Here is a 21,916-nt window from a genome sequence, read left to right as displayed (position 1 = left end):
AATCGAAAAATTGTGAAATTTGAGTACCGTTCACCATCAATTAACAACGAAGGCAAGATTGTGATCAACAAATATGAACTCAAGATGGATGCAGATGTAAGAGCTATGTGTAATACATTTTTCCGTTTTGAAACAAAAATTCTGATCGAGTTGGAAGCGACAATTTCAAGACCGGTCGAAGATATTGTGAAGATGTTGAAGCGGCTACCTGAATATTGAAATGTAATGTCTGATTTTATGTTAAAATCACTTATGTAATGCTGATTTTATGTTATGAACTATAATTTTATTTTGTAAAAATATAACTTTCTAATTTTATGTTTCACTATGCTACGGAGATTCATCTATGAACATATTTCGGGGATACATTTCTGAATATAAAAAAGTCACACTCCTAAAACGTGATTCAGAATTGATCTATAATGTGTGTGTTTGAAATACGTCCGAAAATGCATCTTCATAATCTAGAAACATTTTAATATTTTCACGTGATTATGCCTTAATAGTACGTAAGTTGTATTATAAAATCCCTTACTTTTTTTTAATAAATAGTCACAGATGAATTGAATCCTTCAAAATACTATTTTTCCTAATTAAAATCCTACAACCAAACACACTCTACTAAAAAAAATCCAAGCACACTCTAAGACTAAAGAAAAATACTAGCAAAGTATTTACATTTCCCTCTCTCTAATGACTCAAAGACCTTAGTTTTTTTTTAACACTCACAGATATTATTAGTATTATCATTCAATTATATTTTCTAATATCATACTTTTACTTAAGTGATAGATACGTATACTGAAGAAAGAGTGAGAAAATATTGGATTTGTAGAAAATGGAGTGCTTGGAATCGTACAGAAAAATAAAAAACAACCTTTTCCTTTTGACAAAAGAAATAAAAAGCATTCTAACAAATTAAGCCATCACTTAAGCAGTGACTTAATTACAATATATTAATAACTTAAGCCACTTATATCAGACTGCAGTTTTAAAAAAATGGTGAACAAAAGAATACACCACCGACCAATAATGTACAGAAAGATATATCTAGAGATTTTTCTAAACAGTGACAAATACCTCACTCAACCCAAAACCATTAAACCAGAGTTTCAGAGGTTACCCCTCCCATAAATAACAAAAGAATGTATGAAAGAGTAAAACAATCAGCATTCAACTTTGCATTCACTAATCCATCTATAAAACCTGTAAAGTATTATTGGTTTCTACTTTCTATCACTGTGATTATTCACTTTCCTCTGGAACTTCCTGTTGAGTAGCTCCCTTGGCCAGGTTGATTGGCAGTCGTAGCCGAATCATCATCTGTAGCACGTAAATAGCACAGCTTATTAAACAAAAACCAGAAGACAGTCGGAGTTTTCAATCATTTTTTTTAAATATGTGAAGAAATTGATGTCTCTGTAAGTAGCAGTAAGATCAAGACTATGCAGCTTCTCCAAGGAAAATTAAGTCGTTGGATTAATTTAATTGTTGAGAGATCAACACTCTCAACTGTTAGATTAATCCAATAGTTAAAATTTGGCTGGAGGGGCCGGAGGCAAATAATCATAAATCGTTAGGTTAATCAATGACATTAACCACAGGTAAAGTGAACCATTAGATCTCAAGCAAATCATTAGTCATTGCTACTTTTACGGTATGAAGAAAAAACACTCAGAAAAGGAAAACAATGAGCATATTTTTCTTACCAAATAGGGTCTTAATAGATGGCCGTTTAGATTTTGTGCTCTTCTTCTTCAGTTCGGCTGATAAAATAACACACTCAGATTAATTTTGGAAATGAAAAAATAAATTTTGGGAGAGGGAAAAATAAAGACAAGGAGTGCATAAATTACATAAATTAGCAAGGTTCCACAAAATTACAGTTTATTGAAGTGAATTGATGCATCAAAATAAAAAATTAGTTACATATATTGTTTTCCAAATATAATGTATGGGTGCAAATGAGGTAAACAAGAAATTGACAATGGGTAGGAATAACATACATCATTCTATATATGTAAAATTTAAAATTGAAGATGTACTAACCCATTCCAGATAGATGATTATCATTCACGATTTCATAGTTCTTATATGTGTACCCAACGAAGTTAACATCCTTAGATGACAGCATCTGCAGCAAATAACAATTCTCGGTCACAAATCCAGACTTGAGAAATTGTATGTTCCTCATCAATACTATACATGAATTGCAGTGAGAAAATAGTTGTATTCTATCCACCAAAGTTACTGTTACCAAGAGCTGTGTAAAATTCTAGTGCCACCTAAAGTAAATCAATCATCTTCAAACTAACTATTCCATTGAAAGCATGCTACGAGCATAACAAAAAATTTGATGCAGGGAAAATAGGACGTGTCTGATATTGAGAAAAAGTCAAGTTTCACGTTGAAAAGAGTTTGTAGAAAATTGACACCTCTCAATAAAATGAGGGGAGTTTCTCAATCTACCTCCTTATATACTCAAATATGCCAAAAATACACTACAGGAAGGATCCTTCACCCTCGTGTTTCTAAGGGGTGGATTGAGAAACTCTCTAAAATGAGCTAGGCCGAAATTGTATATAGTATCAAAGTCTATCCTAAATTTGTTAATGAGCTAGGCTACCCACCAAGACTAAAAGTGCTACTACTAGATGTGAGGGGGAGTATTGGGAAAATCTAACTCCAACGTGACTAATTATAGAGTTTGAAAATAGTTTACAAAAATGGACACCCCTAACCTTGCAAGCTGGTTTTGCGGGATGAAGTAGAGCCAAAATCTAAGATTTGGTTTCAGAAAGTATTTTCGGTTTTCAGTTTTAATTACAAACACATCACTTTGTTTTTAATGTTTCCATTACAACATTTTGAAAAACTTAGAACGAAATAATGAAAATAAAATCCAGACACACCCTTAATTACTCAAACTACTTCAAAGAATCTTACTTCATGCTTATTACAAGGCATGTTAGATGTCCAAGGTATTTGTTGTTTCATAGAAACAAAAACTAATGCAAAGAAGAAGTAGACAAATTGCTAGATAGATACACATAAAACAGGATTTAAAAGAAAAGAAAAACATCAGAGCATATCATAGAAGCTTTACTATTGATAAAAAAATTCCAATAATTTCACAACATATAAGTTAAGTTTAACAAAAAATGAGCTACTGAAAGAGCCCCTAGTAAAAATATTAAACTAACAATGCCACAAATACAATTACAGAAACTAACGCACCAACTATACAAAGAATTCAAAACATAATCGAACCTTTCTCCATGGGCCTGATTTTGAGGAAGGTTGAGATTGGTGGTCCACCTGCACATTAAAGGAAATCAAGAGAGTGAGCTGTAATACTGGATTGCAACAAAAGATAAAACTTTTATATCCTTGAAATAAGCATATATCATCTGTGTAGCACCAACACCTCTGAAAAATGCATGTCCGTGTCAGTGTCAATGTGTCAGTGTTGTGATTATATTTAATTTATTAATTTTTTCAAATTATTATTGGTGTCAACGTGTCAGTGTCGGTGTCATGTTTCCGGTGTCCATGCTCATAGTATATCATACCTCTTCAAATTTCTCAAAATTTTGAGTATCCAATTCATCATTGACCTCAGGAATAAAAGCAGCTTTCATTTGGTACAACTTATCCCATTCAACACCTTTGAACCATGGGTGAGCCTTTGAAATATAAAGACCAGCAAACTATTTTATTAATGTTGAACTGTAACCAGAATAAATTATAGAATTATAAAAGAACATGCCAAAACACCTTTATTTCATCAGCACCTCTGGTTCCAAGCCTCTGTTCCACATTACATAGAAGTCTACTAATAAGATCCTTTGCCTCTGCTGATAGTTTAGCTTCTTCTGGAAATTTTAAATAATTTCTCCAATTGACTATCTGCAAATATGAAGGTAGGGGATACAATATGATGATAAAGATTAAAAAAATCATAGGCAGTAAAAAGGAAGAAGATAGACCCTTTATAAAATTTTAATAACTAAAATGTGTCATCAAACTATAAATTATAAAATATCAGTACTGGTCAATAGGTTCAAATATATTGTGAGCCACATCCTTGATGCTACGATATAAGGGAATCAATGTCATATCAAAGGAATAGAAAGAAACAATTCTCAAGATAGGCAAAAGCTTCATCTTTTCAGACAAACCAAATAACTTGTTTTTAAGCCTTACATAACTATCTGGAGGCAAATATCAATAGTAATAGAATTCCTATTTAGCTTGCATTTATACAGCAATATAGTCTTTCCGTAAGCATACAAGCCTACCAAAATTCCATGAACACAGTCCTACAAATGTGCTAAACCTTAATCCACACATCGTAATTCATCAACAGTTGATCCATACATTACCTTTCTACAAGTCAACATTGGTTCATCTGAATAAAAGGGTGGATATCCCACTAGCATTTCATACATTATAGCTCCCAAAGACCACCTGGAAGCATTGGAATAATCTCATTAGAGTACATGGAAAGAATATTTAGTTTATAAAAAGAAGAAAACCTGAAAGTAATTTTGAAAAGGAAAACTAGAAAAACACAATATATAATATACCAATCACATTCCATGCCATATCCTTTCTTCAGGAGAACTTCAGGGGCAATATAGTCAGGTGTTCCTACTGTAGAATAGGCCTGCATTGTTAGAAAGAAAGAAAAGTTTCAAATGCCGTAAGTCTGAAGTCACCTTTGGATCATGGAAATTTTACTTTTTATTTTTGGAAACTTTCCAATAGAATCGGAACAAAAAGTCATCAAATTTATATGCACAGTGAAGAATTACAATAAATAACAACATAGAATACACAGAGTTTGTTAGTTAACAGGGGAAGGAATCAAAAGAAAGCAGCCATGCCTACTTATGTAAATTTCAAGTGACTTACAAGCATTCGCCTATTTTTCTGCCAATGCAGCAGCTGCTCCTGCTGAGTCCTTTTAGGAGCCACAGGTTGTCCATTGCTCTGAAGGGCTCCACTTCTGTTGATTCCAGTAGAGAAGTCCTTTTCCTGAAGATTACTGCAGTCTAGTGGTTTGCATAATCCAAAGTCTGATAATTTCATGTGACCATGTCTATCTAACAGCAAGTTATCAGGCTTGATATCTCTGGAAACCATATCAAATTAGAATATCATCTCTTTTTTAATGCACAAGAAAATAAGAACAGCGTAAAATTATTATAATAAAACTTCCACAATGTAGCGTTATTATTTTCTGCTTGAGCTTACCTATGAATATAATTATGTTTATGAATCGACTCTATAGCTAGGACAGTCTCCCCAACATAGAACCTGGCCTCATATTCTGTCAGTATATCCTTCCGCATGAGTAATGTCATCATATCGCCACCAGGAAGATACTCCATTATAAGATATAAACAATCTTCGTCTTGAAAGGAACAATAAAGCTTTACAATGTAATTGCTGTCAACTTCTGCAAGTAGGTCCCTCTCTGCTTTTACATGTTCAACCTAAACCAGGATGTAAAATTTACCGACGAGTATAACAAGGCACAATTCATATCAACAATCTGAGGAGGCCCAGATGATTTCAGTACCTGGCCTCGGCGAAGCATCTCTGATTTCTTAAGCTTCTTCATAGCATATACATTACCAGTTGCCTTCTCTCGGCAGATTCTGACCTATACCCAAAAAAATTACAATATTAAATATTAATATATTATATTGATATTGTTGGTTGATGTTACATAAGATTACCTAGACACTATAATGTTTTATGGCAGAATTATGTAGTGATGAGAACGAGATATATTTCAAATATTCTAACAAGGTCAAAGTAACATATGGAAAAGATCAGAAACATGGTTTTACTTAAATAAAAATTAAGGCAGACAGTACCTCTCCAAATGCACCCTTCCCTATCATAGTCAGGGGCTCAAAATCATCAGCACCCATCTTATGCCTCTGAAGTCGCATGTATTCCCTCTCTCTTTTCTCAAAAAACCTAAGCAAGTTGTTCTGCTCTTCCTCGGAGACTTCAGAGTCAGCCAACTTTTTTTCGAGCATATTACGCCTGCAAGAATGACATGCTTAGCATTACTGAGAGCTTACAACAATTTCCATTTGTAGATGTTATCTGCACTAACTCGTATAAAAGCACCGGAGACATTACAAGATATTATGTTAAGATCGTCATGCAAAGTTATATTCAAATATCAAAGAATACAAGTTGCTACCTTGTTGGTCTGGGGTAACAGTGAGCAAGGACATTAAAGAAAATTCTCATCTATATCTCCTTAAGAGATGACAACAAGTTGTACAGCTATTTTACATGCTAAAAACTCATAAATAACAGCTTCACTGTCATAATGATACAAATCTTAAGTTGGAGTGAACATACCGTTCTGTTCTCTCCTGCAGGTTCTTCATCTGCTTCTTATAATGGTTTTCTATGTACTGCTTTGCAGCTGCAACTTTCTGTTGGGTGACATTTGAAGGAGCTTCTTCATTTGTTGGGGGCTTTGACCTTTCTTTTACAACGCTTGCAGTTTCCTTGTTTTTTGAAGACTGCATTTTGTCCTTGTTTGACTTGAACTTATGAAACCAGCAACCATCCATTTTATAAAAATCTTAATCCCGCTGTTATATATGCGTTTTCACCAACTACTTAGAAGCTTGTAAACCAAAATTCTCATTTCGGTGGCAAAGAAATCAAGGAGCCGTTTTTCACCACGACAATAGACAGCACAGATATTCTTACTTCTGTCAAAACAGAAAACAAAATGGTAAAGAATCAATATACTTAAGCACCAAAACATTTGTTTAGCTGATCAGAAGCAAAACTTCGACATAGAGATAGAGTATTAAGAGACTCTAAGAGTCGTTACTCGGAATTAAAAATGTGGTTGCTAACAAATGAAAATAAACAAAAAGGAAATTTAAAGCTTCATTTTAGAACAAATAACACAACACATTTGAGAAGAGGGTAATCACAAATAACCAAATATCAACAAGAAAGATTGTCGGAGCAAGAAAGCAAATGTGACACTAAGAATGTAAACAAAAGGTTTAAAAAACGGTCCACGACAGCAACAAAACGGTATCGGCAAGTACCGATACCGATTCCGTTATTCACCGTTTTTATGTTAAAGAACAAATTGTAGTTGATTCAGACCGTGACGACCACATTCAGCATTCAGCGTCGCAACACATGTACCGACCGAAATCGCGAAAGCCTTTACTTGACCGCGACCGATATTTAAAACTGCCTAAACATAAGTTGTGAAGAAAAAGCGGAACAATCAGCAGATAAAGTTCAGAAAACACAACCATTTCCTAAGATCCAAACTAAACAGCAAAATCAGACTTCAAAAATCTTGATCAAATTTGCAATGTTTGAAAACTACTGAAAACAAATTAATCAATTTCAATTCAGGTCAAATCAAAACAATCAAATATCATAATTTAAACCTCAACAAAATCTAGTTACAGTTCAACAATAGAGTTCAATAAAGCTTGAGCAATTAACCAGCACTCATTTTCAGTCCAAACAGTGATGATCCACATTATCCTGATCAAACATACTCAATTTTGCACAGTACAAATCAAATCCTTCAAATAGATAAACAGAAACAAAATCAAAACTAAAATCACGCACCTGAAATCAAATTCAAAGCCAAAACCAATCAAAGAACACTTGCAGAAGTAAAACAAGTTGAAAATTGAATTGAAACAGCAAGAGGATCTTACAGCATGAAAATCTCAAACTGAAATGAGTGAGTAAGAGAGAGAGTGTTTAGAGAGAGAAAGTAAAGTCCCGGGATTATCGGTGTGAAGAAATGAGGAAGAAGAGAGAGGACTACTTTGTGATCATCATTTCGTCGTTTACTCTTTTTTTCTTTTTTAAATTTATTTTCAGAGTTGGAAATTATTTTACTTTCGATTCTTGATAACACAGATGGAAACTAATTCATGTTCTCTCCTTTTTAGATGCAATCCAATTCAATTATATTTTTTCTTTATTTGACACACTATTAATTAACTAATATACAAAATTCTATGATATTCAATTCATATGTATTGTACTCTATACACTCTTTTTATTATCAATTATTTGCAATTACTAAATAATAATTAAAAAAATTAAATTTTAATATTTTTTTATAAAATCAGGTTTACAAATAATTGTGATATGCTTTATATTACCATATAAAAATTATAAGTTGATAATGTATAGTAATTTAATTTAATTTTATACTCTTGATAAGATGATCAATAAATAAAAAAATTATTATTTTATCTAATTACAAATAAACTATTGATGCTTTTTTTTATCATAAATATTTCAATATAATTTTGACTCTTTTATTTTATCTTATTCATAAAAATTAATTCATTTATTTTGAATACAAACAATTTTATTTCTCTCACACATTTTTATACTTTAAAATTCATGACGTGTTAATCTATATATATATATATATATATATATATATATATATATATATATATATATATATATATATATATATATATATATATATATATATATATATATATATATATATATATATATATATATTATATATATATATATATATTAGATTTTAAAGTTTTTGAAATTTTTATAAATGATGATTTATCATTTTTCACAAGGGATATATTGTTTAGAAATAGATACAACATAATCTTAACTACAAATATATAAGATGATGACAAAAATTATTTGAATTTAAAATAAACAAATTAATTTATAATATTAATTAGTGTTAGATTCATGTCAAACTCCCAAATTAATTAGTTAAAAGAAGTGGTTGCTTTTCTTGATTCCAAGATAGATTTAGGTATGGCTGACAAAACGGACTCAGCTCGTTGATCATGTCTGTTTTGCTCGAGCTTTGTCGTATTTTTTTATGGATTTTTGCAGGTGCGAGCATTAACATAAATTTTTGTATCTTTAGTCGTGGGCTCTCCCAGACCCACTCTCACTTTTTTGCAAGACGAAATAAGGTTTTAGGCATGCAACCATAACTATGCATGTCATGTTTTTTTTCGGGGGCGAGCATGCCCATTTGTCACCCATAGATTTATGGATCTTTTATGTGAAGGATATTATTGTGAGGACTAGGGTTATTGCAACTCTTTGGTATTGGCTTAAGATCAAGGACACTCAATATCACCAAAGGTTTAGAGTTAAGTGGGTTAAGGAGAATGATGCTTTTATGGGCTTCTTCCATGTTTGTGTGAAAAGTATGATAAAGAGAAATTATATCCTAACCCTCAAAGTGGGAGAATATTTGGTTCAATGGATGACAAAAATTCGACAAGAGGTAGTTAATTACTTCTCTAATCAATTTAAGGAACCTCTTAGGAATCGTTCACAACTTGATGAAGTTATGTTTTCTTTTTCTTTTTCAATTGAGGAAAGCTCTTGTCTTACATATCCTTTTATGCTTTTTGAGTTAGATAAGGCGGTTGCTCTCTATGATGACAATAAAATTCCTAGGCTTGATGGTTTCAATTTCTCATTTCTAAAAGGTTTTTGGCACTTCTTAAGGGTGATTTAGGAGAGATGCTTAATTGGTTTCATCATTTTGCATCCCTTCATCGGTGTTTTACATCGTACTTTGTGACTTTGATCCCGAAAGTTGAGTTTCCCTTTAATCCAAGCGATTTTTGCTCTATCTCCCTTATAGGAGCTCCATATAAGCTTGTTGTTTAGGTGTTGGTTGTTAGACTTGCTAAGGCCATGTATAACCTTATTTCCTCGAATCAGTTGACCTTCCATAAGGGTAGTGTGTTAGTGGATGAGGTGACGGTGGTTAATGAGTTGGTGGACATAGCTAAGAAAATAAAACGAAAACTATCTCATTTTTAAGGTGGACTTTGAAAAATCCTATGATTCAGCTAGTTGGATCTTCCTTGATTATATTACCCGAGGATTAGATTGAGAATATTTGGTTGATGAAGGCTATTTGTCATACGGTGAACTGACCTTAATGTGTTTTTGCTTTGGAAAGCAAATGTCGCGGTTAGCAAGAGTCGCCACCGACTTTTCTTTTATCCAATAAGGAAAGGTGGAAAAGAACAGGAAAGACCTTAATTTGGATTCTTAGGTTTGGGAGGTACATTATACAAAGGGAAGGTGTTAGCACCCTTTGTATCCATGGTTATCCATGGGCTCTTAATTGCTCAATCATTTATGTTTTTCTAGTTTGAAAAAAAGTGTTTGAGAAATGTGTAGGAAATGTTTTGAAAATGGAGAATTTAACTTTGTAATGATTCTCGTATGAATGTATACAAAGTGGTTATCTCGTTTAGTTTTGAAAGTCGTTTAGAAAAATATAACTCTGCAATGATCCTAGTACGAATGTATGCCAAGTGGTGATTTTCTAAAAAAGGATGTTTTGAAATGTGTGAGGTGTGAAGACTATTTTAGGTTATGAATAAGCAATTAAGAGTTATACCTATCCAAGGTCTTTACGGACATTTCCTATCCTTATGAGGGTAAAACTGTCCTTACTATTGAGAAGTAAGTAGTCTTGTCCTTTTGGATTTAAGGGTCATCGTAGGGTCATCGATTGGTCATTGAAGGCAACAGTTGTGAGGATACCTTAGCATTCGAAGGGACTATCATCATTTAACCGTAGGCTACACCGAAGGGTCATCGAGGGACAAAGGCAACATTCGAGGGACTATGATGATTTAACCGAAGGGTCTTTGCTAAGTGTATCCCCATATTCGCAGGACATGACCGTAATACCGTAATCGTAGGGTAACAAAGAGAGGTCAAAGATTACTTATTTAAAGGCAAAGTTTTACAATTAATTAGATAGCCGTAATCAATTAAGTAATTAGGTCCACATTAAAATCGATGAAATCAATACATTAAAATCAGCTAGATAATTTAGGATGAATCTCCACATTAAAATTAAGTACTTCAGAATCCATCTCCATAAGGGTATCCCACACATAAAGTGGAATACCTAGCCAGCCATTTCCTCGGGAATATGTAAGTCTTTACACAATTCAGCACACGGGTTAGAGCATCGAGATAAAGTACAATTGAAAATTGCACCACAATACAACAGTCATAAAGTTAGGCCAAATAATGCAGAACTGTAATGAATCTTGATTAGATGAACATAAGGCAGAACAGCAAAGAAACAAAACAGCCACTGTCCCGTTCGCTCCTGCTTCGCTTAGCGAAGGCTTAGCGAGGGCTCGCTCCAGGCTCGCTTAGCGAGGTGCTAGCGAGCGGCGACGGGTTTTGAGTTTGACAGCAGCATGATCTCCGGAACCCTGAACTTTATGGCATTTAATTACAGGAATAACATGGATAAACATTCAGGATATTCAAGTATACTTCAATTCAATGTGAAATCATATTACATATCCGAAAATTTAATCATGATGACTTATGTAGAGATTACCGATTAACAGCATAAAACAGTAGTGATGCGCAAACCTGTTTGCAATTGAGCTGCGATGTTGAAGGGCCTGACCGCTTTTGGTATCGGATGGAGTTGGGCGGCGGTAGCTTCGGAGCGGATGAGCGGCCTTCAGGGTTTCTTTACTCGGAATGCTCTGAGTTAATCTCCAGGGTTTTTATGCCAGGGTTTCCGTCCGTCTTCATCTGTCCATTTTCGTGACGGAAGCTTGGCTATTTATAATGCTCTTGTTGTGACCTAATGGGCTCAGAATGAAGCCCGAAAATTCTGATGTTCGCAAGCTTCGCTAGGCGAGCGTGTAGCGAAGATTCGCTAGGCGAGCGTGTAGCGAAGGTTCGCTAGGCGAAGGAGTTGCTCGCCTAGCGAGCAGGCCAGTTTGGGCCATTTTCTGGATTGGGTCTGTAGTGAGCTGGGCTTTTGTTCCTTTAAGGTCAGTGCCTTGCAGAATAAGTTGGAGTGCTTCGAGAAATGTTTTGCAAGATTAATGGGCAAATTTTGGGGTATGACAGCTGCCCCTGTTCAATATTCTTGAACCGAGAGAGTTAGGATGGCAAGTATGTCGTTCGTGGTCTGGAGGTGAAAGATTATTGAACACTTAGAATGCCCCAAAATTTCCACTTGTTAATCAACCGTTAGTCTTGATGAAGATGGGCTTAAAGATACCATCCAGGAAATTTGACGATGAGAACTTCAGAGTGCGTCGTACATTAGACGATATCTGAAGACATGGGTGTCACACCGGGTCGTACGTTAGACCGTATAGTGAGTCCTCCATTATGCTGTCGATTTTGCTGGGGAGTCAGAGTGTGTTATACGCTACTGGGGATAAGGGATCAAAATAGATTGTACGCTAGATCGTATCTGAATTACAGAATGAACCGTCCGTTAGGCTGTATCTGAGATATAAGGGTCAGAATGGATCGTATGCTAGATCGTATCTAAATTGCAGAATGAACCGTCCGTTAGGTTGTATCTGAGATATAAGGGTTAGAATGGATCGTATGCTAGATCGTATCTGAGTAGCAGAAAGAGCCGTCCGTCGGGCTGAATCTGAGATATAAGGGTCAGAATGGATCGTATGCTAGATCGTATCTGAGTAGCAAAATGAGTCGTCCATTAGGCTGCATCCGGAGAAGTAAAGGTCAGACCGGATCGTACGCTAGATTGTATCTGAGTAGCAGAATGAACCGTCCGTTAGGCTGAATCTGATGATGAAAGGGGTAGTCGTACGCTAGACTATACTTCAAAAATGTACCGTACGCTAGGTAGCAGCAGAATATCCGAATGGGTCGTACGCTAGACCGTCTCTGAGCAGAAGAATGAGCCGTCCGTTAGGCTGAATCTGATGACGAAAAGGGGTAGTCGTACGCTAGACTACACTTCAGAAATGTACCGTACGCTAGGTAGCATCTGAGGACTTGAAGGTCTAACTGGGTCGTACGTTAGACCGTATTGGAGTTGTTGAAGGTCAGAATGGATCGTACGTTAGATCGTATCTGAGTTGAAGGAGTCGTATGTTGAGCTGAATCAGAATAAACCGTACGCTAGGCTATATCTGATAGTATTTGTATATGTTATATTTGCAATGAATATCTGGGATGGGCTTAAAGATGCCACCATTAGGATGATGTCAGAATGAATGTTGACATGGATTATATCTGAAAAATGTATCTGAAGAAGAAAGTAGTTGTACGCTAGACTACACCTCGGAATATACCGTACGCTAGGCAGTATCTGAGGGATATAGTTGAATCTTGAATGTAATAGATAAAGATGTCCGTCTGAATGGACCTTTGTTTTGACTGTGTCAGGAGGATAATTGACCTGAAAAATAAAGTTAGCTTCATGCTATGTCATGATGCATGAGATGCAAATGTTGTATGCATGCGTGTGCTGTGAAATGATGTAATGAATGGGTTATGCGTCTGAAATAAATGCGAACATTGTATGCATGTATATGTTATGAAATGATGTAATGAATGCACTATGCGTCTGAAACGTTCTTCCAGGGGACTCTACTGGGGAAATAAATCTCAGTCTTCTGGTCGGAGATACTGGTATCGGTGATCCTTTCTTAGCTGGGGATACTTGATTCTTGTCTGATGGTGGAAATATCCAACAGAGCCTGGCTGGGGATAGAAGAGATGACCAGTATGTCTGATGATGCCGACCTCTTCTGGGAAATAGCTGGTTCTTGTTGGGGAATAGAATTAGCAACGGATTCATTGGAAAGCATGGTTAGACCTTCTCCTCGATCCTGAAGTCTTGTAGTAATTGCTATTTCTATTTTCTGCATGTATTTTTGATAAACATCGATCATATTCAAATGCACATATTAATTCAAATTAAATCAATGGACGTTTACGCAAACAAAGCAGAGAAAGTAAAACAAAACATCTTTTTGGAAATGACATTGTATTGATTTTGAAAGAGGGCCCATGAACAGGCAAATCGTGTACAAGGAGACAGAAATCCTAGTAAGAGGAAATTGCCGAGAAAACAAAGAACAAGCTATGAAGGAACAGCCCTGTTGATTTTAATTCTACTACTGTCATTATGTCTTCAAGCATCTTATCTCCTGCTGTCGGATAGAAGTGATTGGCATGTTCAGTCCCTTGGAACTTGGTTGAAGCTGACTGAGAACGGGACATAGTCTTACGCTTTTAATCCCTAATTTTTGCCTGGACCGCCCTTTCAAGTTTTCAGTCCACCAGGATACCCTTTTTTGCCCAAGCCGCCCTTTCGGGTTTTCAACTTGCCGGGTGTACATTTTTATATGTTTATCCCTAATTTTTGCCCGAACCCTTTTGGTTCGTCGGGATGCCCTTACTTTTGCCTAGATACGTCGACCTAGCGGGTCTCTTTTATGCGTAGTATTTTTTAACTATGTCTGCGTTCACGGGATGTGGGAAGTCTTTGCCATCCATCGTAGCAAGTATCATGGCTCCACCAGAGAATACCTTCTTAACTACAAATGGCCCTACGTATGTGGGAGTCCATTTGCCCCTGGGATCACTTTGTGGTAGAATGATACGCTTGATCACCAAGTCGCCGATTTGATACACCTGTCTCTTGACCTTTTTGTTGAATGCCTGGGTCATGCGCTTCTGGTATATCTGCCCATGACAAACAGCCGTAAGTCTCTTCTCATCAATCAAAGTTATCTGATCGAGTCGAGTCTGAATCCATTCATCTTCATCTAAACCCGCTTCTTTCATGATTCTTAGAGAGGGAATCTGAACTTCCACTGGTAAAACGGCTTCCATTCCGTAGACTAAAGAGAACGGAGTTGCCCCTGTCGAAGTGCGCACTGAGGTGCGATAACCATGGAGAGAAAATGGTAACATCTCATGCCAGTCTTTGTATGTTACTGTCATCTTTTGTATGATTTTCTTGATATTCTTATTAGCAGCCTCCACGGCGCCATTCATCTTCGGCCGGTACGGAGAAGAGTTATGATGTTTTATTTTGAACTGCGTGCAGAGTTCAGTAATCATCTTGTTGTTCAAATTAGCACCATTGTCAGTGATAACTCTTTCAGGAGACAGCAGGTTTCTCAAGTAGATATTTGATAGAATCCATCTTAGAAGTCAATAAAGTGGTATGATTCAACATATACTGTCTTAGTCGGCGAGCAGCCCACGCCAAAGCACAGCAAGCTTTCTCGAGCTATGAGTATCTTGTTTCACAGTCGGTACCTTTTTGCTAAGGTAGTATATGGCATACTCTTTTCGACCAGACTCGTCATGTTGCCCCAATACGCACCCCATTGAATTTTCTAACACGGTCAAATACATGATTAGAGGTCTTCCTTCAACTGGTATTATCAGAATTGGAGGTTCTTGGAGATATTTCTTGATTTTGTCTCAGTAATTTGAAGATGGATTTGCAAGTAGCGGTCAAATGGGAGCTAAATCGGGCGACGTGGTCCAGATTTACGATTTCGATCGATGCCCCATGCGGCTGAATAGTCTTTTCTTCTTGCAGTAGTCTGGCAAGTTCTCCAGGTACTTAACAATCTTCCTCGCTTCCATCCCCGGCTTGGTAGATCGGATTTTCAAAGTCATAATGAACAGTAGCAGAATTACTACCAACAGGATCCAGAGTGGATATGGATCTGCGATTTGTTACGTGAGTGTGTGCAAGAAAACATAGCTTATTTGAAAGATGACAGGAAAGATAAAGAGCGCAATATTTGAATGCAAAAAGGTCCATTGATTTATTGAATATGAATATGCTTATGAAAATGACAAAACATTTAACCAAATTTGATATATTAGATAAGCAATAACAATTACTCCTGACTAAAGGAAATCAGGATAGTGTCTTCAGCCTTCCAATTATTGGGTCCGTCACCAATTGTTGGGAAAATCCAGCTATCCAGGTCGCAATCGCTATCATCATCTTCCACAGCACTGACAGTCTCGTCATGGTTAGGCAGAGGGGCAGTGATGTCATTAGGAGTCTCCGGAGGATCAGAGGTAGCCGCCTGTATTTTTCCACTTCGAATGCCGCTTTCAACATGCTCACCTGTTAATATAAGTTCAGTGAAACCCGATGAAGAACTTCTCAATAGATGGCTGTAGAATGGGCCAGTCAGTGTGCTCATGAACATGTCCACTAATTCTCGATCAGTCATGGGGGGTTTGACTCTGCCAGCCAAATCTCTCCATTTTTGAGCATATTCTTTGAAACTTTCTTTAGATCCCATAGTCATATTCTGCAACTGTAGCCGAGTAGGCGTTAGTTCAGAATTATACCGGTACTGCTTGTAGAAAGTTGTTGCTAAATCAGTCCAGGTGCGGATGTTAGAGCTCTCGAGCTGATAGTACCATTCCAACTGTGTGCCAGTCAGACTTTCTTGGAAGAAATGGATCCATAGCTTCTTATTAATGGTATACGGCTGAATCTTTCTCACATAAGCTCTCAGATGCATTTGAGGACAAGATGCCCCATCATACTTAGTGAAAGTGGGGACTTTGAATTTGCGGGGAATGACCACATCAGAGACCAGACCCAAGCTTTCGAAATCCAGACTGGGCGCCTTCTGACCCTCAATAGCTAGCATACATTCTTCCAGCGACTTATACTTATCACCTTTTGGAGAGTACTGCTCATTCTCATAATCTTCATCGTCGTCCTCCTGGCTGAAGAGATCAGCATTCTTCTCTTCTTGATCCTTCGGCGTTCTGATCTTGACTCCTGTGGCCTGTCCTCTAAGCCTTCTTCCCAGGTTAATGTAACTCACAGGTTTCTTATCTTTCTTCTTTTCGAGCAAGAGAGCCTTCAGTTCCTCCTGCCCCCTGGATAAGCTCAAGATCATCTTCTGGAGTTGAGCATTCTGAGCCTGGAGATCTTTGACAATTTGTTCGAGGTCCATTTTTCTGTTTGGAGGAAAACCGTGAGAACATTGATCCCTTTAGAGTACCTGTTATGCAATGTTATGTTATGCTATGCAATGTATGAAATGTTTTCAAGGACTTTTGGAATTTAACTTTGCATAAACTACCAAAAAAACGAAACTTTTTTTTTTTTTTTTTTTTTTACAAAATAGAGCAAAGTTAAATCCCTAAGTCCTCGAAATGGTTAGTACAATGCCATGATGTTATGATGTCATGATGTTAAGTAAATAACAAGCACAAACAAGTCACACAACAATCATTCTTAGGTTTTAGGGCTTGCATGAGTTCCATAGGTAAGTACCCTCCCCACTGAAGTTTGGTTGGTTCAACCTGTCCTAGAATAGTAACCGGGTTCTAGAAGGATCTCAAATCATTGACCTTTCTTTAAGTCCACTTCAGTGCAACACCAAGTGGTTGACCAAAGCTTCCCTAAAGTCCAATCTCAAAGAGTGTAGTATCGAGTATCAACCAACCCCGGTCGGAACCGAAGCCAGTTATCTCACTACTTTCTAATGGCTAGGATGAGTCAATTAGGGTTCTAAAGCTCTGGTTAATGCTTTGATGACACCACGCGAATGCAAAATTTTTCCTCAAGTAAACATGAGGAACATCAGGACATCCAAAGTGTCACATTAACCGTAGCCATCATTTTAACCATTCCAGTATACGCCGGATAGTCGCGATGATCTATTGCTACTTACCTAAGGTACACTAGATCCGGGTGTAGGATCTTTCACTCAAAAATACCCTTAAAAGAAGGAACAATTGGAAAATATAAATGATTTTTTTTTAAGGTGACCTCTCTTTGTATTTCCCCAGCAGAGTCGCCAGTTCTGTCATACGGTGAACTGACCTTAATGTGTTTTTGCTTTGGAAAGCAAATGTCGCGGTTAGCAAGAGTCGCCACCGACTTTTCTTTTATCCAATAAGGAAAGGTGGAAAAGAACAGGAAAGACCTTAATTTGGATTCTTAGGTTCGGGAGGTACATTATACAAAGGGAAGGTGTTAGCACCCTTTGTATCCATGGTTATCCATGGGCTCTTAATTGCTCAATCATTTATGTTTTTCTAGTTTGAAAAAAAGTGTTTGAGAAATGTGTAGGAAATGTTTTGAAAATGGAGAATTTAACTTTGTAATGATTCTCGTATGAATGTATACAAAGTGGTTATCTCGTTTAGTTTTGAAAGTCGTTTAGAAAAATATAACTCGGCAATGATCCTAGTACGAATGTATGCCAAGTGGTGATTTTCTAAAAAAGGATGTTTTGAAATGTGTGAGGTGTGAAGAGTATTTTAGGTTATGAATAAGCAATTAAGAATTATACCTATCCAAGGTCTTTACGGGCATTTCCTATCCTTATGAGGGTAAAACTGTCCTTACTATTGAGAAGTAAGTAGTCTTGTCCTTTTGGATTTAAGGGTCATCGTAGGGTCATCGATTGGTCATTGAAGGCAACAGTTGTGAGGATACCTTAGCATTCGAAGGGACTATCATCATTTAACCGTAGGCTACACCGAAGGGTCATCGAGGGACAAAGGCAACATTCGAGGGACTATGATGATTTAACCGAAGGGTCTTTGCTAAGTGTATCCCCATATTCGCAGGACATGACCGTAATACCGTAATCGTAGGGTAACAAAGAGAGGTCCAAGATTACTTATTTAAAGGCAAAGTTTTACAATTAATTAGATAGCCGTAATCGATTAAGTAATTAGGTCCACATTAAAATCGATGAAATCAATACATTAAAATCAGCTAGATAATTTAGGATGAATCTCCACATTAAAATTAAGTACTTCAGAATCCATCTCCATAAGGGTATCCCACACATAAAGTGGAATACCTAGCCAGCCATTTCCTCGGGAATATGTAAGCCTTTACACAATTCAGCACACGGGTTAGAGCATCGAGATAAAGTACAATTGAAAATTGCACCACAACACAACAGTCATAAAGTTAGGCCAAATAATGCAGAACTGTAATGAATCTTGATTAGATGAACATAAGGCAGAACAGCAAAGAAACAAAACAGCCACTGTCCCGTTCGCTCCTGCTTCGCTTAGCGAAGGCTTAGCGAGGGCTCGCTCCAGGCTCGCTTAGCGAGGTGCTAGCGAGCGACGACGGGTTTTGAGTTTGACAGCAGCATGATCTCCGGAACCCTGAACTTTATGGCATTTAATTACAGGAATAGCATGGATAAACATTCAGGATATTCAAGTATACTTCAATTCAATGTGAAATCATATTACATATCCGAAAATTTAATCATGATGACTTATGTAGAGATTACCGATTAACAGCATAAAACAGTAGTGATGCGCAAACCTATTTGCAATTGAGCTGCGATGTTGAAGGGCCTGACCGCTTTTGGTATCGGATGGAGTTGGGCGGCGGTAGCTTCGGAGCGGATGAGCGGCCTTCAGGGTTTCTTTACTCGGAATGCTCTGAGTTAATCTCCAGGGTTTCTATGCCAGGGTTTCCGTCCGTCTTCATCTGTCCATTTTCGTGACGGAAGCTTGGCTATTTATAATGCTCTTGTTGTGACCTAATGGGCTCAGAATGAAGCCCGAAAATTCTGATGTTCGCAAGCTTCGCTAGGCGAGCGTGTAGCGAAGATTCGCTAGGCGAGCGTGTAGCGAAGGTTCGCTAGGCGAAGGAGTTGCTCGCCTAGCGAGCAGGCCAGTTTGGGCCATTTTCTGGATTGGGTCTGTAGTTAGCTGGGCTTTTGTTCCTTTAAGGTCAGTGCCTTGCAGAATAAGTTGGAGTGCTTCGAGAAATGTTTTGCAAGATTAATGGGCAAATTTTGGGGTATGACACTATTCTTTTGAACTTTGAGTTAGCTTTGGGTGTTCAAGTTAATTTTTCAAAGAGTGGTTTCATTGGGATTAATATGGGTTCTTCTTTTTTAGATACTTCTGGGGACTTCCTTCACTCTAAGATTGTGTCTCTTCCTTTTAAGTATCTAGGTCTTGTGGTCAGGGCTAATCCTCGTGTTGAGTCTAGGTGACAACCCCTAGTGTCCTTGATTTCTAGGCGGTTAAACTTGTGGAGGCATCAATATATGATTCTTTGGGGGAAGGTAGTGTTATTGAACTTGATTCTTAATGTTATTCCCATTTTCTTTTTGTACATTCTTGTTGTTCCTTTTGGATTTGCTCCATTTTGCAAAGCAACAACAATGGAGAAGTGCTCAATGTAACACCCTGATTTTTAAATTAATGTTTTATTTAATTTTTGGCGTGTTTAATTTTGTGTTATTTGGTGTTTAGAGGTATTTGATAATTTAATAATTATCGGGGATATAGTGTTTGAGACCGTAGAAATAAAATAGAATTTATTTAAATTATTAGAGATAATTAGATAATTTTAATTATTTAATAATAATTGGAGAAAATAGAATTATTAGAAATAATTTAAATTTTAGGGATTTTTATCAAATATTTATTTAATTGAGATTTTTCTTTAAATAAAATAAATAAAATATTTTATTTAGAAAATAGATTTTTTTGAATAAATTATGAACGTCAGAACTTAGAGGATGTGAATATGATTGTGTAAGCCTATTTGAGATTCGGAATAACTTATGTTATTTATTTCAAAAGAGAGAAATTAGGTTTTACATAAAAAGAAAATTAAAAATTGGAAACGATTAATCTATAAATTGAGATTTGCACAAGTCTTTGGAAACCGACAGTAGGAAGAAGAAAATATGCAATTTATAAGTACTTTTTTCAATTTCGTTAATTCCGTAATATGTTGGCCAAATGGGATTTGGGCAAAATCCCATTGACATGGATTATTTTGGGTGTTATATGTTTGGCCAAATAAAGTTTGGACAAAATCCTATTGGCATCGATAAATAAATATTTTTTTGCCTGTGATGTTTGTTGATTTATACTATCCATGGTTAACCTATGTGAATTGAAATAATAATATATTTTGTTGACACCTTGCGATAAGGCTAAGGTTGAATTTGACCTTCTCCTTGTTGATGACCTTGTGATAAGGCGAGAATTAGAGTTATCATTCTTAAATGGTTTAATCCTTGATGTTGTTGTGATAATATATTAGATTTATGATGTTTGAGCCATATTGATTAGTGTTGTATTTATCAGTATGTTTTTGGGATGATTAGAATTCTAATATGCGAAATAGACGAGTTTTGAGTATGTTCAATAGGGAGTAGGAAGCCATAGAAGGGGATTGATTGACTTGCTTCATGTGTAACTTGAGTTTCGTAAGTCCATTTGAGGTGTCGTCAGTTACTTTGGAAAGCTAACACAATAATATTTCTTTTGAGGTGGGGAGATTGGGTCTATGAGCGCTACCACAGTAGCAATTTGCTGGTTTTTATACCAGAGGCATTGTCAATTTCAGTCATGCGTTGGTCATCATATTTTACATGTAACTTGAGTTTCGTAAGTTTGTTTGGGGTGTGGTCAGTTGCGTTAGAAACAAGGCTTAATAATCTTTCAAATTGGAGAGTTTCATGATTTTTTAATGAGTCTATAATATTTCGTGCTATTTTGAATTCAGACATTATATTTTAGAGTTTATGTAGTAATTATCGCGATAAGGCTGGATTGAAATGTGTTGGAGCATAAGGTTGAAGATGAAGAAGATGATGGAACAAAGATAATTATAACTAACTTTCAGAATCGACTACAAATAAGTTCTACACTTAACTGAAAGTAAATTCAAATTATATACAAATTCCAAATCTGAAATGAAACTCAAATGACACTTAAATGAAAATGCAACTAACTGCTTGAATTTGGACTACACTTTAACATCATCCCTTAATCTATATTCAAGACTAAAATCAACAACACCAATTTCATTTCTCAAATGGATAAAGTGTTCAGTCTTGATTGCTTTGGTCAACACATATGTCAGCTGCTTCTGAGTACTACAGTGAAAACTTCTAGCACTCCACTTTGAACTTGATTTCTCAAAAAGTGAAACTTTGTGTCAATTAGCGAGTGTTGTGACCATTGACAACTAGAAACCCAAATGTGTGTGACATATGGTATTTGTCCTTCTCAATGAGCTTCGTATTGTTTCCTCTAGACC

General features: G+C 36.3%; 1 protein-coding gene across 4 annotated transcripts; it reads right to left on the bottom strand.

Moving 5' to 3' along the window:
• Positions 1-908: 908 nt before the first annotated feature.
• LOC127092166 (uncharacterized) lies at positions 909-7,955 on the bottom strand. Of its 4 annotated transcripts, none has more exons than XM_051030985.1 (14): positions 7,648-7,955; positions 6,391-6,752; positions 5,889-6,063; positions 5,588-5,671; positions 5,260-5,501; positions 4,918-5,137; positions 4,590-4,669; positions 4,386-4,470; positions 3,778-3,909; positions 3,573-3,686; positions 3,271-3,318; positions 2,050-2,134; positions 1,710-1,766; positions 909-1,323 (listed from the first exon to the last, which is right to left on the bottom strand). In XM_051030985.1, the coding sequence occupies exons 2-14, from the start codon at positions 6,606-6,608 to the stop codon at positions 1,250-1,252; spliced, it is 1,614 nt and encodes a 537-aa protein (XP_050886942.1). In that variant the 5' UTR covers positions 6,609-6,752; positions 7,648-7,955; the 3' UTR covers positions 909-1,249. The 4 variants fall into 4 exon arrangements, with proteins under 4 accessions (XP_050886942.1, XP_050886944.1, XP_050886945.1 ...); XM_051030987.1 differs by having other exon boundaries at positions 6,391-6,749; XM_051030988.1 differs by having other exon boundaries at positions 7,740-7,955.
• Positions 7,956-21,916: the final 13,961 nt, after the last annotated feature.

The sequence above is a fragment of the Lathyrus oleraceus genome, chromosome 6, assembly GCF_024323335.1.
Source record: "Lathyrus oleraceus cultivar Zhongwan6 chromosome 6, CAAS_Psat_ZW6_1.0, whole genome shotgun sequence".
In the NCBI taxonomy this organism is placed as follows: domain Eukaryota; kingdom Viridiplantae; phylum Streptophyta; class Magnoliopsida; order Fabales; family Fabaceae; genus Lathyrus; species Lathyrus oleraceus.
This window is presented reverse-complemented; position numbering and strand designations above follow the sequence as displayed.